The sequence below is a fragment of the Aplidium turbinatum genome, chromosome 7, assembly GCF_918807975.1.
Source record: "Aplidium turbinatum chromosome 7, kaAplTurb1.1, whole genome shotgun sequence".
Taxonomy (NCBI): Eukaryota; Metazoa; Chordata; class Ascidiacea; order Aplousobranchia; family Polyclinidae; genus Aplidium; species Aplidium turbinatum.
Window position 1 is genome coordinate 23,469,032 of NC_137478.1, and position 27,412 is coordinate 23,496,443.

The 27,412-nt window shown below is 37.5% G+C and overlaps 1 protein-coding gene across 1 annotated transcript; it reads right to left on the reverse strand.

Moving 5' to 3' along the window:
• Window positions 1–437: 437 nt before the first annotated feature.
• LOC145773861 (kelch-like protein 35) lies at window positions 438–26,000 on the reverse strand. The gene is made up of 9 exons (XM_082584984.1): window positions 25,863–26,000; window positions 25,070–25,219; window positions 23,726–23,828; window positions 19,305–19,387; window positions 18,827–19,007; window positions 15,885–16,028; window positions 7,410–7,565; window positions 4,583–4,724; window positions 438–4,239 (listed from the first exon to the last, which is right to left on the reverse strand). The coding sequence occupies exons 1-9, from the start codon at window positions 25,998–26,000 to the stop codon at window positions 4,137–4,139; spliced, it is 1,200 nt and encodes a 399-aa protein (XP_082441110.1). The 3' UTR covers window positions 438–4,136.
• Between the last annotated feature and the right edge of the window lie 1,412 nt (window positions 26,001–27,412).

Sequence of the window (27,412 nt, forward strand, 5' to 3'; positions counted from 1 at the left end):
ATGATGCCTGGTGCTAGATTTGAAAACAAAACAACAATTTTTAGTTGGCCTAATGGAAATAATGTGCGGTGGGATGGCGCGTTCGGATGGCGCAACGGATAAGGCGTTGGCTTTCCAATTATGCAAACCTGGTTCGACTCCAGGCTTCAGCTGGTTGTTGAAAACACCGCTCACCTCTACCCAGGGTGTAATAAATTGGGTGGGCGTAGTTGCTGAAGTAAAGGCGGCCGAGAGAAAGGAACTGGCCACCCTACTCTCCTTAGTGCCGAAGGCTTAGTACACTGAGAACCTTATCTTCTCATACCCGACACTTGAATCAAGTATGGGACCCCCCCCCCCAATGGAAATACTGAAAATACGTTTTGCAAATCTGGCTGTTGCTAGTGTTGAAGTTACTGTGATGTGACAGCTGCTACTGACAACATTTACACTGCATATTTTATGTATTAGAAAACAGTGGAGAACTTTTATAAGGCCACACAAACATTGTTATGCCACGTTCAAAAGTATGACACATTTTCATTCACTTTCCAAAGTAACACGTCACGAGATGAAGAATTTTAAATCATGACCAAACAAAGCATTTTACAATTTCAAAATATGCTTATTTCAATTGATTTTACTTCCTATTCAGTTGTCATTTACCATCCCGTATCATTAAAACGATGTAAAAATGACAGCTGTTGCTTGTTGTGATGTTGCAATTATACTCACGGAATCTTTAAGTTGACAAACAAACCTACAGTGTAGTGATACTGTAGACCAGTGGTTCTCAACGGGGGCGGTACCGCCCCCCGGGGGGCGTTTTGATTTTGCAGGGGGGCGGTATGATTACCTCGGTTTGAGGGGGCGTTTTGATTATTAGAAGGCATTCTGGTTTAACCCATTTTACCGACTAGCGTAACGATTTCGTTACATCATTGTCTGGATAATCTAGGCTACTCTACATGCTCGCACAATAGCAAAACAATTTCTCTTACACCATCGTCGTATTTGATTGACCAATCGTTTTGTTTACAAACGCTATCTATTTAAAATTTAAATTCAGTAATTTTTCAGTATATCACAAAATCTGGTGAGTTTCATTATGACATAACCACTACTACCAAGATACTGTTTTCATGCTCGCAAATATATATTTGCTTTTCGTAATTAATCGTTTTTGTTAGGGGGCGGTAAAATTTCGCCAGTTTATAAAGGGGGCGTTGGGCCAAAAAAGGTTGAGAAACACTGCTGTAGACCTACCTTGCAATGCTATACAATGAGGTAAACGTAACATTGATAGGCCTACTTATCAATGATATGTCACTCGCAAGTTATCACTGCAATGGTCTGGTCGAAAAGTGAAATGCTCGGTACAAGACTTGGCCGAGTTCAAAAATAGAGTAAGAGCTTATGTGGTGCTCTAGGCCAGTGATTATCAAATTGGATCACATTGCCCTCTTGGGCTTTGCAGTAAAAACATGCAATATAGGGGAGAAAACCCAGAAAGGGCGACAAGCGAGGGCAGCGTATTCTCAAAAAGTTAGAATGATCACGAAACTTTTTAAATACCATGCAGCTCATATGAAACGAGGTAAGGTCATTGAATCTTTCATTTCCGACTTAATATTTGGACAAAAGTGTTTTCAGGTTTGACGTTATTGCTATCATCCACCAGCAAACAGTGCGATTTACGATTATGCTTGACCAAAATGTTTCCCAATATTGAAAAGCTCGATGAAAATTACCAAACTCATCCATCTCGTTCAAGAAATACCATTTGCTGGGACTCGTGTTCTTCCCAAACAACCACTTTATCTGGTCCAGATCGGGTGCGGGTTAAGTGACTGTTTGGGTTGTTTAATATATTTGTAATAAATTTGCAACGTGTTTATGTGTTTCTGGGGGCCGATGATAATGTAGACTTCTGTAAGGGGGGAATAGTAGGCCTACACAAAGATTGAAAACCACTGCTCCAGAGTCTAAGCTTCATTCGGGTAATATACGAAGACTGCAAAGTTACATTCTGGATCTCGTAGTAAAACTTTCATTGAGTAGATGAAATAACCTAACTTGCAGGTAACTATAGTTTAACAAGCTTAAACTTCAAGTAACATACTATACAAATTTTTCGATGAAAAAAATATTTTGAAACGAAGACAAAACAAGGAATTTTGAGTCACAACAAAATTTTCAAAATGTGTGTTGTTTTGAACAGCTCGAGCTGTAGCATAGTTTCCCAGTATTATTCATAATAGCCTACTTCAAAAACCTACCAAAACAAAATAAATCCAAAGCAGCAGACCGGCCACGTTCACAAGTATTTTATCAAAACGACTACCAAGCAATTATTCGAAACCTTGTTTTTTTTTTAAGAATTGTGCTTGGCAGTTGACGGTTTTGTCCGAAGCTCTCCAAACCAGCGACGTAACTTTGATTATGCGCCAAAGTGCAATTTGTCGGGTCAAATGATCGCATATCAGTCAATACAATTGCTCAAGAACAAGGTAGGCTAATAAATACATTTGTAATAAATTTACGTGGATTTAGAAAAATATTTGATCACACCACGCTATGATCAAAGCTACCACTTGTATTTACGCTGTTGGCCGTAAACATCAATGGACCAAGTCTCCAGAGGCTACCATTGCAATCTCTAGAAATGGTTGCTGAGTAATTGAAAGACACTGGATACCCAGGTTATGCTTTTAAAGTTGACCACATTGAGTGAACTCATCCTTGTGCAGAAATTCTTCACCGGTCAAACCTCAAGAGCACTATACTGTAGGTTACCCGAAATATAAACTAGTTGAATAGTTGATATAAAATAGTTAATATCCAAGAATCATACAAATATTCTGGTAACCTTAATTGGCTCTTATATTCAATGCAAACGTGTTCTATTGCAAGGTTTACATAAAACACTCATCTTAAAGTTAATCACCAAACAAAAAGCAAATAAACCAAATTAAAAGTGTAATAGTGACTTGATTGTTATTTTTGAAACTTTGATTATTCTGATAAGGACATGATGGAGTTATATCATTGAACGAAAGAAGAACAGAAATATCAGTTACAAATTTCGATTATTACGTACACTTCTATAAGGGAATCAAGGAAAGAACAATTTGATTTGCAGCGAGCACTACGGATTTCAGCAGGCGAACATTATCCTGCAGCATATTGCTGATATAGCGCTTAGATAGCTATGCGCCAAGGTGACCACTCTAATGCCCCAGTTAGAGCCAACCAAATTATCTTAGAAAAGCTTTATGAGATGGATCTTATCATGCAGTGTTTCCTTATCTTAACGGTGGGTAGGAAGCAACCTATTCGCAACTATCAATAGATATTTAGGTTTTGAGTAGAAGTTTAGCGCTATTTATAATAGAGCTATGAACGACGAATATGAGATTTCAAATGGAACTGTTTTGTGTCAATCTCTACATGGATTTAAGTGTTTTGAGAAACATAACACAACAAAATGCAGCACAGCAAAGAAATTACGTAATTTTTGAGTTAGTTTTCAGGGGCATTCTAGCAAAGCTTAGTTAAATGATGGAAATGGGATTAAAATACTAAGAAATGACAATTCGATCAAAGTTTTGGTTACATCATTTGCACAATGCACATGCCAACCAAATAATATGTCACTTATTGTCTCGGGAGACTTTGAGCTAATACGACTTGGTTGAGCATGTTAGAACTATGGTTAGCACAGAAAATCGCTCGCATGTTGTCTCTTCGCCAGGGCTGGTCAGAGGTTAACAACAAAACAATGCGTGATGAGATCAACGAAAATGACGACTACTTCTGGCTTACTCTGCATTGATATAAAACAACGTTGAAAACACAAAAAACATCGTTGTTTGTTCACAGCTCTGAAAACTGAAAAAAGGATTTTCTGAAAAATTAGTTTAATATCCACTTATTAGCCTACGCTCTTTTATCGTTTTGAAACGATGATTCAACAACAAAATAAAATACAAAATAAATTGTTTGCTGTTTTAAACACAAGAAAATGCGACAAACACAAAGCGAGACAAACAAATCTGCTTTTATATAAAGGAAAGTAAAAGATTTTGAATTTTAAAATGCAACAAAACAAAACATTGAAACGTCATCGATGTGATGACGCGATTAGTTCATCGCAACTATATCGCTACAATGAATAGAGCTTTGTTGAAAGCTTCAACAATTCCAACTACTTCCCACGTATTCTTCGCTGCATCATAAGTTTCTATTGCGTCGGTTTCTCTGTAAATTATGATCGAATAAAAATTAGAACACGAAGCAATAATATTAAAAGACAATACATTGTTCAAAACTGATTGAATTAGTTCAGTGTCGTTTGCAAAAATCTGTCGTTTGCAAAAGTTGAATATCGCAAATTTAAAATATTAAAAACAAAATGGACTAAAACTTGAAATTTTACATCAGCGATGGACAGATTCAACCAAACTATGTCTCAATAAATTGTAATGATCTCATATTAAGTTATTAGAATCTCGTATGTTTCTATTCACAGGTTGGTAGACTCCATTAATTCAACTTATTCATTCTTTCTATGCATTGATGACATTCACAAACAACCACTCACCCTCCAGCGACATACACCATCCCGTCTATGACGCATGAACCGTGGTTATATCTTGCAACGTTCATATCAGCAACATCGGACCATGCTTGCTTCCGTGGATCGAATCGTTCAACTGAAGACAGTTTTCCATTGTAATGTCCTCCTGTTAAAACAAGATTTCCAAGTTAATATTCACGAATTGTATAAATATTCTGGTAACCTCAGCTGCCTCGTTGAAGCAGTGCAGACTTGTTATATTGCAAGGTTTACACCAAATAATCAACTCAAGTGAGACTAAATGGACGCAAAGTGTACCAGCCAAGGTGATGAACAAACTGTCATAGCATCTGCATTGGCTTATTGAGTGAACGATTTTGAATGAGTTGCAACAATGGAAAAATTTTGTATCATCTCACAAGGACGAACATTCATAGGAATTTGTAGCAAAATAAGAAAAAATACCATTTAAAAAACACATTGTGACATTTTATGCAAAAACACAAAGAATGACGTCATGCAATGGAAACATTTAAAAATCATAAGTGGTGAGATATCGCAATCATCTTGAATCTGCGTTATAATGACACCTAGGGTTGAGATTTGTTCAGCTGGGGATGCACGAGCGTGTTTTACCTGAATTTTGTGTTTATGTAGATTGCGCTAAATATCAATCCACATTTTTTGCTTCAGCACCTTCCATATCATGCACCGTGATTGCATTTATTGCCTTATTTTGGTTATTTATTATTGTGTTATAACGATTATTTGGCACCGCATTTCCCAATTTTTCCGTTTTATTTTAACATAAATATGACATTTCTTTCTGTCGTCAGTCATCTCAGTTTTACATCCGAAGAATGCCAGGCTATTAAAAACTAGTTTTCTACATTGTTTTGTAGTGGTTCTTCAAGCAAAAATGCTCATTGCTCATGTTACAAATGAACAACTTGGAGCTGAAACAGAGGATAAAATAAGTGACTCTTCATCATTTTGTAATGCAAGATGACAGTGAAAACAAGTGGTTTTCTAAAAATCAACATATTATATATTAGCAATGTCGATGATATTTGCAATTCAAAGACTGATACCAAAGTCATGAAAAAACTAAATGATGATGCAAAGGAATGCTATGCCATTAAGTTTCGTCGGATTCCACAAATATGTTTTACAGTCAGATTTTTACAGTTTGACTTGGTCAAAAAAAAAGGAATAAAGATTCCACAGAAAATAGTTTCAAATCAGGTTGTTGAGAAAGAACAGCTGCAGTGAGTGGTCACATTTGATAAATGATCACTCGCAGCAGAATATAAAATAAAAGATGCTGATCTAAACTTCGTTTTTCAAATACTAAATTACATGAGTATCTCTGATTCCGTTCATCACTTGTTTCTGAAATCTTTAAGGTTTTCCACAAAGACACTGTTTTGACAGAAATATACACGTTTTTGCTGCATACATTTGTGTGCAGCGAAAACGTGCAACAGAGTATGCTGCTGAATTCTGGTTCACTTGTTTTATTGATTTGTTACAATCTGCAGAATTCTGCTGAGGTTATTCCACTGTTGACAAATAAACAACTTCTGTCAAACAGTCCCCAAGATGAAAACTTGATGCAACTTCAATTTGCCAACATTCCGTTTCCCGAAGTGAAGCTTACAAACCAGTTGAATATTCAAAACGTGGCAAGATCGATTATGCTGGGAACGTTTTCTGTAATGGCGACCTGCTAGCAAATCATGTATTGGTGTTAGAAGTCGATGTTTTATTTTTGGACCGAAACATTCAAGTATTTATCCAGTTGGAAACGAAAAAACCAGATACACTCGTAAATGTAGAAAGTGATCTTAGAAGCTTCGTGCTGTTCATAATTGTGGATGCACAATATCTCCTCTGTCATTAGGTGCCGCAATGTAAATCACTAAACTGGAAGTTTGAATCAAAAAAACTTTAGCTGTTCACGACTTTTTGTGTTTATAAGAAAATACTTAACAGTTGCAGCCTAATCAAAAACTAACAAAACATGGAAGGCCACGTACCCGTGTAGTGACGTCACAATGACAGTCCTCACACCGGCAATGGTTCGTTTCAAAACTTTTCAAAGCAGAGGAAAAATTAATGCAATGCAGCAGGTTGCTCGGGATCAATAGAACTTGTTGAAACTTTTGCAAAACTAAACAGCAAAACTTGCAAACTTTCGAATTTTTGGGACTTTGTGAGATTTCTGTCAAATTGATCAATGTTAGTTTGACCATTGACATCCAAGAACCATCCACATTTAGGTCACAACCCAGTGGTTGAGTAGCACTGAGTCAAGTTACAGTTGTTCTCGTGCCTGGTTAGACGTAGGGTGGCTCCAATCTATGCTTTGTTATCCTTTGTTCACATAGCTTCTCAAAGCGCTGCACAAGCCACACTCAAAGCGCTAGACTGGCCTTGTGACGTAATCGTATGTTAACTTAGCAAACTGAGCTGTTCTGAAGCCACGAAGAAGGATTGTGAGTACCGGATTTGTATTGTTTTAATACTTTTATTAATTATTTCGCTTGTCATGGAACCCAAGCCTGTATAAACAAACGATCCAGATACCACGCCAACGAAATGGTTAATAAAGTTAAATCTCAAACATTGAGAAAAAAACTCTTTAATATTTTTTTATTTTACATTAATTTTTTATTTATCAACTTTAAAAGATTTTCTCATGCACGCCTGGAACTTAGTTGCGTATGTTCTATTAATTATATTGAGCTGATCTGAAAAACTTTAGATTCTAGATGTCCTAGTTGTTATAAACAGATCAATATAAACATGGCAACAAACGTTGATATCATAATAATACAATCAATCCTACCTATTGCATAGACTTGATCGTTCAAAACAACTGCAGATAAACCCCATCTTTCAACTTTCATCGACGGAATTCCTCTCCACCGACCTTCTCGTGGATCCATGCATTCCGCTGTGTTCAACATCCCTCTGTTGTAACCACCGACAGCGTATATCAACCCTGTTGGAGATTGGTGGTTTGTTAATAATAATATTCCAATTTCATCCCCAGATTTCTTTATAAATCAATGCTTAAATAAAAAAATACAACACAAAGTGATTGTTGCGGCTGTATCAATGATAATAATGATGGAAGTTGCGACAACTACAGCAGTGCTGCACACCAGCAACTACATCCGTTCATTTCGCAAACTCAGAAATTGGACATTCAATATTTACTTTCCAAAAGTTCTTACATTTGAAAAAATATTTTCTCTTCTTTAACATAAATACAAATCAAAATAAAGTGCAACAAACAATTTAGTTTTGTTTAAAGTCACGTAAAACATTGTTACGCTATTATTGTAGTATTGTAACTTCAACATCTTTTGATAAGCAACAAGTGTGATTGTACATACACAAAGAAGTAACAAAGAATTTGTAACACATCCTTATAGGCTACTGTTTCAAAAGCAGTATGGCGCCATATTTCATGACGACACAAATATGGAAACCTAGCCAAAATGTCAAACTCAACAACTATCAGTGACAGCATCTGCATGCGTATGTCGCCGTTCCCATGATGAAACCTGGCGAACATCATTACATACATTAAACAACAAAAATAGCTCAATGAGTCAATCTAGGATTGAGTTATTTTTGCATAAAAATCGATTTGATGAAAATCAAACTGTGAAGTCGAACGAAAATCTACAAATTCTCAATTCTACTGTGCAGCTAAGTCTAATATAACGAACAAAACTGGCACTTTTTCAAATTCAAAGCTAAATTTTTAGAGTGATCGGTTTAATGATGTTTTTGGTATTTCGTCACTTAACTACCAGAAATCGTTATTTAATTTTATACAAAAGATACATAAAACTTGTAAGAGAGTGGCTACATATATTTAAGCATAAAAGTGTCACACACGAAAACTTCTCAAAAATATTCACTTACTTTAATTTGACGCAAAAGATTTTGTCTTGATTGTGTTTCAAATTAAATTGCCAAAAATTTCGTTTTCATTGTAAATAAACGTCATTTCGAGCAAACATAAGCTGTTGTACTTATCACTAAGTCAAAAGAACAATCATTGAGACAAAGAACTGAACTTAAACAGAAAACTGTAACAATCGGTGACACAAAAATAACACAACCAACAAACGTGCTATTGTTCCTCGTTTTATATCAAGCGAGTCGGAATCGTGCTTTTTTCACCGATTCCGACTCCAGATACCTCACACAACTTCCGACTCCACACAGCCCTGATAAGCTCTAATAATTTGACACAAACTTTAGAAATAACAATTGCTGCATGCGATATTATTTTAAGACATGGATTTTACAAAATATTCACGATTTGCTTGGAACGTTTAGCTCACAAATTATTTCAATTTTATTGAAAAAGGAAATTAAATAAGAACAGACCCAGCATTTGGTGCAAAGTAAGTTGGAGCAAAGTGGACAATGTTAACAAAAGCATTGAAAAGTTAACCATTTTGCGGACCAAATTTTTTTCTGATTTTGGTCCGTTGAGGTCCAAATTTTTTTTCTTCAAAATTTGCCAATTTTCAAAAGCACCTCACGGAGATGCTTGGACCTTGTTGATCAGAAATATGTAGACATCATCCCAGGGGTGTACTTGGACCATATTACATAATTTTATTTGTCATCCCAGAGATCTACTTGGACCACAAAAGGTCTTCCGGATGAACAAACGTGCAAACATTTTGTATCTATTTTTTTTCTCGGGTTTTACTCTAACGATTTTTTCTACTACAAACAGTGTGTTGCACTGGAAGACCATCATTTTGATAAGGAAGCTTCTATCTCATGTCTCATTATGTTGCAGTGAATTGGATACACAGAATGTAAGATGCATGGTATAAACTGAAAAGTTTTTTCTCAGTTTCAACTTTTTGTGTGTTTCATGTTGTTCATTAGGCTATTCTTCATATGCATGCACTGGGACTGCGTGAAACAAACTTTGTCGGGTCAAAACGAATCGAATTCCTTCACAAAAAGGTTTAATTCAAAACAAAGTTAAGATACATACTTTTGATTCCCAATTGGTTGCACTGAAGAACTCATGAGAACATTGCAAATGCATAGAAACAGTAGCAAAACCAAGGCACTGGGACGGTCGCAGCGTCTTACTTAAGGCATGTATGACGTGAAAACAATTGGTTTCAACCACAAAAGTGACAGATTAAGAGCAAATTGAGCAAATGCATGCAAATTACGCATGCATTTTATTTCTCACAACACATACATTAATATACATTTTCACAGTTTGCTTCAATAACAAAGAATAATGAAACTCACTTTGGAACAATATTGATTAAAATTACCATTGAAGCTAAAATATATTTAAAAAAATGCAAACTGAGTGACGACTTCAAAAAATCGTAAGGTATGAAGGTTCAGTTTTCAGGAAATGATTTTCATAAGCAATACAATATCTCAAAAACATAAGCTAATATTCGATTGGCCGTTCAGGAGGTATTAAAATCGTTCAAGTATTATGGTGTCATGTACAAATTACGTTCCAAAATATGATATGAGTTCTTATTTGTTATTATCGTTGTCCCCAATAAAGGCTTTATACCGATATAATAATGTGTAATCTAACCTATTCTTCCTGCTTATAGAAGGCTACAAGAGATTCTTGTGCGTATGGTTTCAAACGCATAGAAAACATCGGACATAATTTTTTAATATCAAGATTTTAAAATTATCTCTTAAACCTAATTAATCGGCTGCCGAGAAACATATTGTTGATTGGATGGTCTGAATGGCTAGCGTGGAAGCTATACCGTTATGGTTAGCGAATCGCAACTGCTCGCTGTACTAGTGAGTGCTCAGCCTTGTGCTGATAGCCGGGAAGAACGCCCCTTTCTTCACAATGTCCTCTGCCCTGGCGCCTGCTGGTTTTGTTGGCTCTTTTCTTTCCACAAAGATAAGAGTTAAACTGACTGGTAAAGCAATGGTCGAAGAGAAACACATTTCCTCTTTAATGAAATCTTTCCTTACTCCAAGCCAGAAACTTCTGGCACTTAATTCTATCATTCTTCCGTCCGCGTCATACCATCTGCGAGTGCGGCGCTTCAGACAGTATGAGCTTCTGAAGCTCGATCGACTGGTATTGCAGTGTTTGAAGGTGGCGTGGCGTCTTCCCAGGTGGGCGTGCAGCGCTTTCTTTTACTGTAAGCCTGCATTGGGGGGCTTTGGTGTGTTGAATCTGTGTCGCGATAGCGACACGCTTTTGATAGCCCAGGCCTTCAAGATGCTGACGTCTCCTGACGACCGTGTCTCTGCCATCGCTTTCGGGCAGCTTAGGCGTTGTGCCAGTCTGAGGTTCGGCACTCCAGATCCTACCCCGTGCCAGCTAGCCAGTTACTTGAATAAGGACCCCCCACCTGAAGGTGCCCGTTCTCGACCGTGCCCAACAGGCGAAAGCTTGTGGGGCCGCGTCCCGGCGGCTACCCGTCGTCTAAATGTACGTTGGTCCGCACGCCCGGATGGCGGTCTCGAGTTGACCGCGGGGAGCTCCAAAATCACCCCTCCCCTAAGAAAAAAAGTGGTTCCGACCCTTCACCAACACAATGACTTGTGGTGGAGGAGACAGTGGGAATCCAAACCTGACCAAGGCAAGACGGTCAGTGCCCACTGTCTGTCCGGATTTTCGAATTCTTGGACTCGGCGACCGGAGCTCCTGGATCACGCGAACCGTGCATTTGCTTATAAAGCCCGCCTAAACCTACTTCCCTTGAAATCAAAACCAAGCCATGGCCACCCATATAAACCTGCCATATGTCGCGCGTGTGGGAAAGCGGAAGAGACTCTCCCTCATATATTGAATCACTGCCCTACCGTGATGCCTGTTGTCACGGAACGACACAATTCGGTATTGTGGGAGATCGTGAAGCATGTACCTGCCGAATGGCAACCCTTGCTTACCATAGATAGTACGGTTCCACAACACGTGGAAGCGGGCGGTGCTGATCTGCGCCCTGACATTGTCCTGCAACGCCCTGACGGTGTCACGGTTGTATGTGACGTCACTTGCCCGTTCGATTACGGCGCGGATTCCCTTCGAAAAGCCGCCGACAGGAAACACGACAAGTACGGCGAGTTATGTGTAAACATATTGGAAGACAGGAAGCGCCCTTGCAGGGACGTCCTGTCACTTCCGTTCGTCGTAGGCTCCCTCGGGAGCTATGCTCCGTTGAGCTCTCGGGCTTTGGCGGCCTTGGGTGTTCCTGCTCGTGGGGTAGCAGAGGTGGCTAGAAAAGTGGCCTCCCTCTCAATCGAAGGTTCCCTCCGTGTCTGGAAAGCTTGGAACGCCGGGCTCACTCGTGGAGGGGCTACGTCATAGAAAAGACGATTCCAGCGATCAGAAGCTCAATTCCCCAACAGCAGAAGCTCTGCAGTAAGCATCCGAGCGCGCAAGACAGCAAACCTCAAAACCCGCCAGTAATTGTGTGACGTCATAGTATGTTAAATCCACTGTTTCATTATCAATTTACCTGTAAACAATTGTCGTTTCATCAGCATGCTGCAGCTCAATGAAGAATACAATCATCATCAATAAAATAAAATAGCAATATATGAATTAAGTATATATTGCATATCGTGAATGGACTCATATCATCATCAATGACGTAATATCATTAACAACACTGGATCTGTATTTTCATATTTCAATATTTTAGATTATCACACACTACCTTCTCCCGATATGCTGCTCTTTCCCGCTCGGATCAACCTCGCGTTGCTTTTAACTCATCGATAATCATGATTTCCCGATCAACTCGATGCAACCTCCAAAGTTTCATCCCACTATATATTTTTCCTGGTAACGTAGCCTAGTCATATCTACGCTTCGATCGCTAGTCCCCCCGACCCATCTGGGCGAACCTGCCTCAACGTCTGGCCAGTGCACATCCGTGCTCGTTGGTTCAACGTCAACACTTTTTCGGTAGGTAAAGCATACAATATATTCCCACTTACCATCTTTTTTTTTACACCAATTAATTGAGCCTTTGCTCCAGATTTTAAATAATTTTTGTCTCCCACGAGTATTCAAATCGTCCTTGTAGCTAAGCTTCTCTTCCTCGTGGGAGACCCCAAAGTTTATCCGCTCTGCCTACGGGCAGACCGGGTATAGGAGTCAAACGTACCTGTGTTACGGTCACGTGATGGAGACGTGGGCGCTGCCTGGCTTTATAAAACTTCTGTCGCCCGGCCCGTCGTGAGCTGACCTTTTTGCGTTTGCAGAAAGCAAATCCCGTCTCCCTGGCCCGTTCCGCCATTCTAACTTTTGCGGACGAGTCGCACAAAAATCTCGATCCACACTTTCCTTCCACAGGTACCTAGACTCCCCAGCCTGGCCCCCGCGACCTAAGCTGGTGGATTTCCCTTCCGGGTGCATCGCCACCCCATAATCACGCCGCTCCCCGCCTCCACGGGGCGTGGCAGGCCGGTTCTTTAAAGTCTCTGACCTGGCTATGTTTATTGTGTTCTTCTCGCCGTGTCAATTATTTTGTACTCGTGCGTCGTTGACCAAAATAAAACAGTTCATCATCAAAAAAATACTCTTCTCCAGTGAGTATATGTATATATATATTTATATATACAGGGTGGTCCACAAAAATGTGACACATTTCGTTTGTTCATAATTTCTACAAATCTGAAGATTTTTCAAAATCCTTTCAGCCGGAGATGGGTCATAGCTATAAGTTTTTGTCCTCAAAAGCACTTTTGAAAAAACGAACCGGTTTCTGAGTTATTTTAATATTTGATAATATGTTCGATCCATGCTCCTCGCTGCTGAATCATCGCTGCCACTCTCACATTGAAATTGTCCATTACTCTCCCTAACATGTCCCTTGAAATTCTTCTAATTTCTCTTCTAATGTTTTCCTTCAGTCTGTCAATGGTATCAGGATTGTCCTGGTAGACTCTATCCTTCAGATATCCCCAGAGGAAGTAGTCAGGAGGGTTAAGATCAGGTGAATATGGCGGCCAGGGGTTGTTGGTCCTCCTTGAAATCAATCGATCCCCAGGAAAGTAGGCTACTGATGCAGATACTCAAGGGTACAATTGAAACAATGCGGTGGGGCACCGTCTTGCTGGAATACAGCTGTATTCAAGTCGGTCCCCCTTCTCCTCCTTGCTGCTGGAATGAATTGTCGTCTGAGCAATTTGATGTAACGTTCAGTGTTAACGGTCACCTGGCATCCCTCGTCGTCCTCAAAAATGTAGGGACCAAAAATGCCATTACGTCCTATTGCACACCAAACTGTGACTTTTGTTACACTCAAGGGTGCTTGCACATTCGCATGAGGCTGTGCTTCTGCCCAAAATCTCATATTTTGTTTGTTCACATGGCCACTCAAATGGAAGTGGGCCTCGTCGCTAAAGAGAAGCACATCCAAAAGACCGGGATTGTTCTCAATCCGTTCACTGATTTGCTGACCAAATTCAAATCGTTCATCCTTGTTGGCTTGACTTTGAGTCTGAAGAAGCTGAATTTTGTATGGGAAAAGTTGCAAGTCAGCATGAATAATTCTATTGACAGAAGATCTTGAAATCCCCACTTTCTGAGAAAGTCTTCTGGTGGATTTCCGTGGAGACTTCTCCACACGAGTTCGAACATCGTGAACTTTTTTGGGGGTTCTTGCGGTGGAAGGTGGACCACTATGGTTCTTATTGTTGTTAGTCACACTGCCAGTGTCTCTGAACTTCTCCAACAAGCGTTTGATAGTATTCCGAGATGGTGTTTTCCTTCCAGGAAAGTCATGACGAAAATGTCTCTGGGTCAAGATTACAGATTTTGTCGAAAAGTAATGTTCAATGATTTTTGTCCGCTCAGCCACTGAAAATTGATATCCCGGCTCCATACTGCTACACATAAAACTTATAGCTGTACTTTATAACTAACCTGAAAATCAAGATATAGAATTAATTTTTATGGAAATGACAGATAAACAAAATATGTCACATTTTTGTGGACCACCCTGTATATATATTTTTTTCATTACAGTATATTGATTCATCGAGCCTCTGCTCCACATTTTTAATGAATATTCGTCTGCCACGAGAGCCAAATTATCCTAAAATGGTTCGACTCTCTTCCTCGTGGGAGACCCCAACTTTATCCGCTCTGCCTACTGGCAGACCGGGTATAAAAGTCAAAGTACCTGCGCGAGGACGCGTGAAGGAGACGTGGGCGCTGCCCGGCGGTCAATTACTGCCGGTTCCAGCGTCCACACGCGACGGGTCGCCCGGTCCGTCGCAGGGCTTCATTCTGGGCTATGTAGAAAGAGTCTGTCTCCCTGGCCCGCTCCGCCATTCTAAATTTGCGGACGGCCATATAGTGTTTCCATCCACACTCTCCCTCCACAGGTACCTCAACTCCCCAGCCTGGCCCTCGCGACCTAAGCTGGTGGAAACCCTCCGGGTGCATCGTCACCCCATAAATCACGCCGCTCCCCGCCGCCGCGGGGTGTGGCAGGCCGGTTTCTTAAAGTCTTCGACCTGGCTATGTTTGTTTGTACTCTCTCACCGTATCAATCTTTTGTACCGTGAGCTACTGATGCAAATAAAACAGTTCAACACTACGGTGCGATACTGATGAGCCCAGCCTCATGGGCGAAACACGTGTCTATCGCTGTCAATTCTTGCTACAAATCAGCTGCCGAGAAACATATTGTTGATTGGATGGTCTGAATGGCTAGCGTGGAAGCTATACCGTTATGGTTAGCGAATCGCAACTGCTCGCTGTACTAGTGAGTGCTCAGCCTTGTGCTGATAGCCGGGAAGAACGCCCCTTTCTTCACAATGTCCATTTAAACTTGTTAAGCAATATAATTTGCTTCTAAGAACGAAATAAAAAGGATTATTTGGCGAAAATTGATGACAACGATAATTATGTTTTCTTGTTTTTTGAACTATAACTGATATATCTTCTTGAACGTAATTATGTCGAGGCAAAAGGTTAAACGACGAAAGGACTTGAGCATTGTGCAGTAATGGTTGGGGCGAAACAGCCAAGTAACTGTACAATAATTACAATTTGAAAACATTCGATTTGATGAGATTGATTAATCCCACGATGAATCGAATGGGATTGTGATCATGTTGTTGTTCTCAATAGAATAAAAACTTGTTAGTAAAACCAATGAAATTATAATGTAATTAATTACTGTAAGATCGTAATATTTACTTATAAATTTGATGAATGAGTTTTACTGTATAACAGTGTTGACACCATCTTTGAACTACTTCATCACAACACATTGATTACACTTATTTAATTTTTTAACAAAGTTCAAACCTCCAGTGGAAGCCAAAGCAAGAGCACTACGACCTTCATTCATATCAATGCTGTTGTACCATTTGTCTTCAACAATGTTGTAACTTTCACATGAAGTCAAACCAGTGAGAAGATCTTTCCTGCCACCAACAGTGAAGATGGAATCTGTTTATGTATAAACAATGGTTCTCTTCAATTGTAATTTTGTTCAAAAAGATAACATTAAATAAATAGCAGAAACTTAAATAAATAGATTTAATCATTTTCATAAGTATTGCCAAAAAGAATACAAATTTGATATTAAACAATGCGAACAAATTTTGTTATGTATAAACTCTGTGAATTAAATCATAATTAAAATCCTGTTATTTTGTATTACTTAACAATCAGAAAAAAATCTATAATTCATGTTGCTATTCTTATTGATTCAAAAATTAAAAAAAAAAAAGAATCTTGATGATTTTCTGGAAGTAGACAGGAACGAAGAACTCATTGAGTTAAGTGGACACTGGACACCCTGTTACCAGAAAGTTTCATTATTCATTCATTTATTCAACACTACGTGTGAGGATATGTAAATTATGCTGCTACTTCTCTATAAAAGATTTCCTGAAAGAGGAAAATGAGGGATGGCACAAGGTTTTTAAAAATTAAAAAAGACGACGAGAAAAAAACTAGATATTATTAATCTATTTTATAGATTATGCTTATTACTTCTCTAACAAAAGATATTTAGCGGAGGAAAATCAGGGATGGAAAGGAGTGTTTTGTAAAAAAGATAAACAAAAAGTTAAATTTAAATATACTATGTCGCCCTCTATGACAGAGGCAAGCAACATTTTCAACAAGTGGGCCAGTTATATTGGGCCTAACTTTTTCTCCAGCAGACTAAAAGTTAACCTCTACAGCAAGTATTCAAACTACCCTTTTGCTATGAACATTAGATGGAATTTCATTGCAAGTCCCATTTAAATATTGTTTTCGTACTCCAAAGTGAAGACCAACCACACACCGCATGCGACATTTGTTGAAAGCAGATTGCATCCGTGGAATACACTGCGCTTCCTACTTAACCAATATATTTACAAATTTTAAACCAAAAATCGTGATGTTGGTGAAGCTGACGACATTTTGGAGCCTTGATGATCAGTACAATTACAGAACTCCCTTTCCTGACCTATCACAGACCTACTTTTGTTTCTGCTGGGTAAAAGTAGGTTAGCATACTTTAACTTAGCCTCAGGAAATTTTTTTTTCTTTTCAAACTGATTCCTATGACAACTTTCTCCGTACTCCATTTAAACATACAAAAATATCATTTTAACTAAACAGACATGTGAATGCTCTAATAAAAGTTAGTGAGAAGTACATAGAATGTTATTGTGTTTAAACAAATAATTGAGCAAACAAACGTTCTTAAATAATGAACCATATTTGGGGAAAAATGGCTGGAAAAAGAAGAAAGATTCCACAAAAACTTAAAAAACATCTTGTTCATCCGCGAGGTGCAAGTTGCCTATTCCAGCTCTACACAATGTGACTTCTGCTCACGTTAATTTTACCACAGAATGATGGGCTTTCAATGTTACATCTGACATCCACATCCATTCTATTACGTCGCCATATCAAAGGAAGACAAAACCTATAATAGGAGGCAAGATAGAGACGAACACGATGATGATACTCGCTACAATCGTTCAGATAATCTTTACGTCACTAACCTGGATATCGAGTTTATTGATTTGCAGAGTGGTTTACAAATCTATTTTATTTCTTTGGGCTTAATATCACTTATTAACATGAAGTGACATAGACATATAAAACTCTGTACTTTATTGTTGATACATTAATATGCGTATTGGATCCTATGCGTTGTGTTCAGCGCTTTGTGATCGCAGCCGCACGGGCGGGTGCATTGTTACACCGAATCCATTTCTTCAATGTTTAGTGCTAAGCAAGAACAAAGTTCATTGCTAATTTTAAAACGTCTCAGACACGACCCGACAAGGTATAGAACTCACGTCTGCCCATCAAGAGGTGGGAATTCTATTCACTGCACCACCAAGCCAGCGTTACTAGCACATATAACATTGTTCTGAAAGCTAAATGGCCTGCAATGTCAATTTATGTTCTCACAGAGTTTACCAGGTCGTGACGTCATAATTTGATTAGCATCTCTGCAAAAAATAAAATAGGTTGGTGAAAACCGTTGAGAAAGTCAACGCCCTTTATTGCTTTAGTTTTTCATGATACCACTCAGCCCTCTTTTCTGTTATTAGGTGAAAAGATTTGCAATCACTACTTTAAATAGATTTTGATGAATCTTTTGTAACATTAATATATAATAAAAGTGATGATTTTGATGGAGAAAAACTTTCATGCAAAAAATGCAAAAGGCAACAAATTTTGAAAACCATTTCAAAACTTTGTTTGAAAGCATGTTATTCAAAAAGTGCGCAAAAATAATAACTTTTAAAGTTGTGCAAATTTGGTGAAGTCAAATTTTAGCCTAACTTGTTTAAAAAATAAGATCGAACGAGATATAAAAAAGTGGCTATCACGCTAATGTCATAATCAACGAAAAAACAATCATCAAACATTAACTTGAAAAATTAAATCAACGATAATGGAATTGTTGAGTGAGTAAAAATAAACGCAAACATTGGCGAGCATGTGGCATTCCGGACCAAACTTCCAAACAAACCAAAGTAATTTTATCAAACATCAACCTATAAAACATAAACTCTCGATTGTGAAATTTGTGTAAAAAGTTGTTGATCGAGTGAAACGAAGGTGAAACATTAGCGAGGATGTGGCACTCCAGACCAAACTTGTGTGATGCGCGTCACATGCGCACTCGGCGCTCATCGTTGTTAATATTCATCACTTTTGTCACAAACATGAGTTCATCTGCTTGTTCTGCAACCAACTTAATTTGAATCTAAACTCAAGTAGATTCTTACCATTGAAAACCACAGAAGCAGCTCGATATCTATCAACATTTGTCGAAGCAAGTTGAGTCCAACCAGATTCCTCATCATTCAACTTGAATCTTTCAACCGCTTTAGTTGCGTTTCCACTGATAACAAAAACCTCACTTTTCTGACAAACAGCTGACCCATACCCATGTTGAAAGTTTGTGTTCTGAAGAAACATAAATTGTTAAGACTGTGCAAGATCAACAACGTCACGATTTCACAAGAACTGCTTGAATGTTCGACATAATTTCACATCAATTGTGAAACGTCGAGTGCAATCATTGCAACTGCATGTGATGCATTTGCTGAAGAGCAACATATCACAAAAAAAAAACATTTAAATATTAACAACTTGGAGCTCACCACTCATAGTACAAGAATAGTTTTTGTTTAGAGCGCACACCATCAAATAATAAATGCACTCATCCTAGTAACAATAAACTGAAAAGCTTTAATGTTTTACCAAGAAGTCAGTTGCTTCTTTCTTTCTTACGTCATACTTCCACACATTCTTTTCATAAAACGCCAGAAATTGATTCCTCGATTCTGAAACAAACAAAAAAGAAACACGTTCAAAATATTTAACAATATAAAATTTAATAACAATCAGCGTGTCTATATGATTTTTACAGCAGGTACACTGCAAGAACCTGCAAGTTTGAACGGAGATGGAAAGTTTAAGAATTTCATTCACACATTATCAACTGGTGGTATACGACTTCTCATTACATGCGAGATTGCAAGTCCGTTCTTGCAAACCGAATTCTAACGAATTTTTATCATTGCACATTTTGTAAGAAAACAATTATATAATACCATGTGGCATGAAAACTACAAAATTGCAAGCTCAAGCAAAAGCGGCTTTTCTGGTTACCTCGCTCTTGGTTTTGCTTGTTATGTATCACAGTTTCATTTAGGCCAGGGGTGTGCAACGTGCGGCCCGCGGGCCAAATGCGGCCCGTGAAGAAAATCTGTGCGGCCCACGAAGATGTGCCAATTTGGAATTGTGCGCGGCCAGCGAAACGTGTTTATAATTTAGTTTTGTCTGATAGGCCTACGTGTTAACAATTCATTATGGAGTGGATTATTGTATTGCAAATTTAGCACCTTCTGTTAGCCCAGCCATTTTAAAAATTCTCCACCGGTGACCGCAAATCCATTGTATTTAATCATTTGGAACGTAAAAATGTATGGTCACATAAAAGGCTTTATGAACAAATTACGACTTTGGAAAGCTCACATACAGACTGAAAATTTTTCCACTTTCCAACTTTGAGAGACTATGGAATGCATCTTGAGAAAAAAACTGAATTTGCAGACCAACTTGAAAAGTTGTTGTAGGGGAAGGTCTAGTTAGTTGAGCCAGAAATCGATTTTTCTGCAATAAAAATTTAACGACAAACTTTACCAAAAATCCGAATCCATCATGATAAATTTCAGTCTTTTGCGATTCTTGTGAGCATGTTTGTGTTTGCGACTGACCCCGATTTATATCATTTATCGGCATTTTAAAATTGAAATTTAGCCGGCTCAAATGATACCCTAAATTTCACGGTTGAGCCACCCGTTGTTCACGGTTGATCCACCATTATTTTACTTCCAAAAGATATCCCAAAACAGAGCTCAATCTGCATCAAACACAATAAACTCTTCTCTTGAACATCTTGCAAATAAACAATCAAAAAAAGTTTAAACTGTGTCTAGAGTCTTAAAATGAAAAAACAGTGAACACTGAACGAACAGAAATTTATATTTCTGAAAACATTGAGAATCATTGAATAGGAAACTTTGCACGAAGGTCCCTTTACCTTTCTGAAACGATTTCGCGAGGTTTGTAAAGAAAACGAACATATTAGCAACCAGTGGCGTTGCTATCGAGAAAAATATAAGGGGGGAGTGCTAAAAAAAATTACCCTCAAACTGGCGCATTACAGAAAAAACTACTCTTGTGGAAGTTTAAGGGGGGCAGTGGACCGCCCCCCGGCTAGGACACCAGTTCTACGCATCAATTACAGTACGGTACAACAAAATTAGGGCAGTACGTAAGGACCATCGGCTCATAAACTACATTCCTTATGATAAAGGCATGGCTCAACCGTGAACATTGCAAGTGGCTCAACTGTTAACAACGCCGCCATTTTCAAAATTCATGAAAAATTGCCAAGAACCAACTGGCTAATCAAGCAACGAGAACTACTAAAACAAAGAGTAAGTTACCCTCACCTATCCCAGTATTTCCATTAAGACAACGATGAAACATCGTAAGAAAAAATAACACATTTCTTATTTTTCTCAAAACTACTTTTACCTACCATTTTACATTTAACTGCTTCACAATTTTTCTGCTTGTAGAAAATCCCTAAAAGTACATGTGCTGATGGACTTCAAGTTTTTCCATATATTCGTCAAGAAACGGTTGACTAAGCATGCACGACGTTGCGATAAAACCGGATGGATCAACCGTTACCCGGCTCAACTAACCAAACCTTCCCCTAGGCTATGAATTTTTGGCTCGTTTCAAGGACTTCAAATCTCATGAACATTTGTTTGATATATTCTTTTCGCCATTCAAGACAGACATTCACAAAGCACCAGCTGATATCCAACTTGAACTGATTGATCTTCAAGGGAAACCGGATTTGAAAGCAAAGTATTCATAAATGAATCTTAGCGATTTTTACCGAAAACATCTTAAACAGGGTGACTTTTCACTTTTGAAAAAACTCATGGCTTCAAAAATGGCTCTTTTTGGCTTAACGTACAATTTTTTTCTAAAATGGTTGTCATAAAATTTCCCTATTGATCGGTTCTGACAGACGAACATTTGGAAAATGGACTTCGAATTGCGAGCACTTCCATTAAAGTTAATTGAGAAAAAGCAGTCGGAAAAAAAAAACCAGCTGCCAATTTCTCACTGAACTGAAAATAAAGTCGGTGTGACAATAAATTTGAATAGCAGTTTTCTTTCGAAAACTATGCGTCTTGACTTATTATATCTGCAAAGAGATAACCCCTAATAATGCCATAAGAATAACATGAACAACAAAAAAAATACATTTTTGTTCCTGCACCTACTAGAAACCATATGTTAAATAAACGTGCGGCCGCGGTTTCACCCAGTTATTTATATATGGCCCTCCTGTAATAAAGGTTGCACACCCCTGATTTAGGCTACTGTGCAAAATCCAAGTATTTTTGGGGAAAACTGAAGAGAGGCGATACTAACCAATCAAGTTGCATTTTGATAAGTAAAAGTGGAACAGATGAAAAATATTAAAAAATACTTAAATTTTTTTTTAAGTCAATCAAAGCGCTTCATTGGTTTAATTAAAACCGCTTTTGATGTGATGTCACATTAAGAACAACTTTGAAAAACATAAAAGAGGTTTGTGGCAAGACAACTGTAGGTTAGTTATCAATAGACCGATGTCATGTCAATGTACATTGTATGTTATGTTATGCAGGAATGATGAAACCAACTTTCTCAAAATTTGCGTTGAATTGTTTTTGTTTCCTCTGAAAGCGCACTTTTGTCATTGTTATAATAGTAATAATTAAAAATGTTTGCAAACCACTCTTGCTTCCCTGCTTTTGGCGTTTTTTACTTTGCGATCTTTATCGTCAATCGACTTCAAAATAGCAGATCTTGTGTTGTATTCAGAGATCGATGGCATGTTCATGTTGATGTACGAGCAGTTGCTGATAGTTTGACGTACTAGCGGTTGCCTGCAAATGATCTCATGTCTTACTGCGAATAGGCCTACTCATCTTCACTGCAAATGGCGTACGCTGAGGGCGGCCATTGGGCAGTACCACCTTTTTTCAAAATGTTGATAGATCACCTACCACCTACCAATCTTACACAACATGACTTAGTGGCTGTTATTAGCAAGTGGATGTTTTTTAATTCGTTTTCATTCGAAAAATTTTTTTAATGGCCCTCCAGCACTTTCAGAAAATCCTGCGTACGCTACTGTTCACTGCTTAAATGACCTGATAAACGCCCAGACTGACATTATTACGTCGTAGATCAGACAACTTGAAACGAACTTTATTTTACACTGATTGGTTTTTTGAAAACAATGAAACTGCCAACATAATGAAAATCTGCTTTGTGGTCTGTATGCGTTGCTTATTATTCGTCCAAAACACATTTATTTTATCACTGCGCATTTTGCAGTTTGTTATTGCATAATTATGGTTTATCACTGCGCCTTAGAAATGCCGCTGAGACAACTTGATTAGTCACTCTGATAATACCATAGTAACATTGTGTTATGTGATGTGTCATTTACATACAAAAAGCAATATGCAGGTTGCAGGTTTAGGTATTTTATAAAAGTTACATATCACCGGATGTGGTGAGTTAGAATGTCAGTTATCTGCTTTTCCGTTATAAATTGAAACGTGGACGTCGCTACAATGGCATAGCGTCGTCCACGATTGAAATGTCCAGAATTTTTGTAAAACACAGCGATGTTAATGTGAAAGACGAAACTGACGTCTTGATTTCAAAACCCAGATCAAATTTGGTTCAAGGCTATTGGTAAACAAGCATGGTTCTCTTGGCACACGTTCGCATTTCTGGAAATTTATTATTATTCAGCAGCTTCCCTCAATTTGCGCTGGATCAATGTTTGAAGTTGTTAATAAAAAGTAGAAAAAATTACTCCTCGTATATTTTCCTAACAAAACCTTTGATTGGAGAATTAGAGACGTCAATAAACAAACGATCTGAATCATTCGACTCCGCTTTGAATAACTTTCATCAATAATGCGACACAAACTTTGTGGGTCATAAACGCTGTGGGACATTGTGAGTGTGACTCAATGAACAACTCTTACATGCAATACAAAAATTTTAAACTAAAAAGTTGTCCAAACCTTTGTTTGCTGAAGGAGCGGAAAGAACTTCACTTGCAGCAGCACGTGGAATTGCAGATAGAAGTAAAATATTTGCACATTCCACTGAAGTCATAATCAATTCCTGAAGAATTAAAATGAACTTTAGCAAGTTTACACGCAAGTTTAGTGTCAATACTTCATTATTTATGAGATAGTTGTTGTTTGTTGTAACATCGGTTTCATAAATTCACATCAAAATATGTGTGAATTGAATTTAGGCACAAAAATCAACGAATGGTTGATAAGATAGATGTTTATTGGCGGCTGAGAAAAAAAGATGTACGTTAAATCAAAACACATTGTATATAAATTAAAACTGTTGAAAAGATCACAATTAAAAAAAAGGAAAGAATTACAGAATCACAGCAACGGAATGCTGCGAAGTTTCCATTCAAGGTCTTCAAGTCAAGCTTCAAGTCTAACCCCACCCTTAAACTCATCAATGATAAGTAGGCTATAATTGGCTAATTGAAACAAATAAATAAATAACAGTGAAGCTGTCCAACATGATAAGAAATTAAAAATTTAGGTAGCCCAACGTAGTCTATCTTACAATTTGCAAGTCTGATTAGTAATTTGGCGTTTGCCTAATACGTGTCAATAATTATCTTTTTGTACATTCTTTTAAAAGTTGGGAAGGAGGATTTGCGAATTTCAACTGGTATATTATTCCGAATTTCTGCGCTAAAGTATTTTATAGACCGTTACATTTTAGTGGTTGTGTATCAATAATAAATAGTAATCTAGGTTGGTCGAGTTTCCAGTAGTAAGATTCTTAATTTTGTTGCATTTTTAAGACAGTTTTGAAAAGTGCCAAGCAATGAATTAAAACTAAACTGGGCCATAAATTTAGCAATTTCAAAGTTGTACAGATATTTGTTCTTTAGGATATTGATTGCAGATAAAAATACTCGAGTCCTTCTTCACGACAGAAGCCTTATGCTGGAGTGGAGCGATTTTTGCTTAGTTTATATTGATTACATCACTACATCATTACGTTAGCTTATCGTTTTGTAACGTTGTATTCAAACTTCTTGTTATTGTAATAACTTGTGTTATGTTTCCCATCTCTATCGTGAGCTGAATGTAACACTTCTCATAATTCTTCTTACTTATTGTTGAAGAATCTTATTTAGACGTAATGTTTGTACAGGTATATAGTACATTATGCTACCTCCTACATACTTTCAAAATAATCACATATGTGACAATAGTGAATGGGCATTGGGCAGCACTGTTTTGATGATATTCATTTCATCGTTTTTCCTAGCACAACCATGCCAGTGAGTGATTCCTAAATTGTATAATATTTGTCAGATTTACCTCTTTCAATGCAACATCTTGCAAGAAACTCCACGATAGTTTTCCAAGTTTAACAAAACCGAAAAGTTTAACCATGTGCTTCTTACGTGTGGTGACGTCATGTTTGACCCAACCTATGAGCGCACGAAAAACATTTTCTTCCGAAGATACCTGAATGACGACATCAATTATTACAGCACTTCATCAGAAATGAGTATTACGTCACAGAACAACAAGATATGAAATGTCGACTCCAAATTCTTCTGTTCAGTTCATGGAATGGGAAGCAGATAATGGCCAAGCATACAATTTACCAGAATGTTAAGTCCAGTACTTGCTAACATTTTTTACACTTTTGAATATGAACGGCAGGCACAAATTTTAACTTTTGTGTAAGTGTCAGCATTACTAGTCTAAAAAGTTGTTGTTCTGTAGGCCTACTGGTTCAAATCGACTTACTTTGAAGTACAATTCACTTACTGAAGCTTTTATAAATCATGTAAACATCGATATTTTGTCGCGTATTAACTATTTAGGCACTCCCTATTAGTTATTGCTTACTGTGTGTTTACCATGGAGAGCAAGCACTTGATATCACGGATGGTTTGCATAATAAACGAGCAATGATTGCTTGTATGTGACTTGCCATCTACATTTCTTCGCACCCACAGGTCGCACTTGCCTTGATTATGTGACTGGCCCAAGAACATGTACAATGCTCAGAAATTAAATAACTGGTGAAGAGTCTGGTTTCATTTTGTTTGTGGAATTTGTGATTGTCAAATCTGTTTGGACTCATGATTAAAATACAAACCTTTTTCTCTTTCACTTGCATCACTTCAAACATCACGTCTGGTGTTAGCTCTTTGAACTCTTTTCCATCGATGACTGATTCAAAGTTCTCAGCAATGACTATGTTTGCTTTTGCCACAACTTGGTCCAGATCATACATTTTCGAATATGCTTGAATTGTTAAGCAATTCGTCACATCAATTTCATCAAGAAGAAATTCGATGCAATATTGTTTGAGATCTGAACAACAACCAACACCATTGAATAATCTTTTGTATCATGAAAATTGCTTCAAAAATTATTATTAACAAATTATAACTTTTGCCGTTGTAGGCTACTGATATTTTTGCCATAATCTAAAAAAAAAGTTCAATAACCTGATTGTTTTAAATGAATACAGTAAAGTTATCCTGTTGTGGAAAACGTTTTCTCACATTCATAGAACACACATTTCACATCATTAAACAATCACACAAACACATTTCATTTAACGATCGTTGACACTTACTTGGAATTTGCATGTAATTTGATGCTTCAAGCAAATTATAGACATTTTCATCTGTCACTTTCACCTCGCAAGTGTAAATGAAAGTGAGTATCAGCTCCATTGTTTCCTCATCAATGCCTTGTATGTCCGCCTTGTTTTCATACTTCTCCCTCATCTAACAATTCACAAAACAATCCAGGCTTGATTACAGCAATTCTCATTTCCTAAGATAAATTTTCGTTTATTGCGATACACAGTTTTACAGTTAGCCTATCAATTGCAAGCAATGAACAGTGAACATGTTTGCTAAAACAAACGATTTAAACAGACACAGAAAATTCACTTGAAAAAATGCAGTTTCTCTGTTAAGCAATAAATGCTATAAATACTAGAAAAAGTACTCAACACCAAGTAGAGCGAGTCACATCAAAATTAGTTACTAGTTAACTAAAACTGAAAATTAGTTACTAATTTTAGTAAACTAGTAAGTTAGTAACTAATTTTGATGTAGTTTCTCTGTTATGCTTCAAATCAAAACAATTTTATTTCGCAAAAAAAATTAAATTCACTTTGCATTGTCACGGCTGATTTGTTTATATTTTGTGATATATCCATGTAAATATCTGAATTGTGTGTTTACGGAAAGATATGAGGCCAGCCTTCGTTTCTTAAGCATGCCATTGTTTTGTAAAGACATGGCCTCATGCTTTTAGTGAGTGTCGAACTGACAACCTTCGAACGCAGGTAAGATGATCTCACCATTAGGCTGAGCAGCAGACATAACAAACTTTTAGCAACGTTCTTACTAATTCAATACCAATGCACATTATAGAAAACAAATAATACATTTTATAGAAGAACATTCGGCAATTATTCTTAATATGTCAAATCTAGAGTATAAACCTTGTACAATTACAATTACATTTGTAATTGTAGAGTACAATTACAAATGTTCTATGTTTTCACCAATAGCTTTGGTTGAAAAGAGATAAAAATCCGGTCAAAAGAAATGCACAGTTTGTTTCGTGAAATCTAAACTTATTAACATTGTAAAATATATTTATAAATTTACATGTAATTAAAAA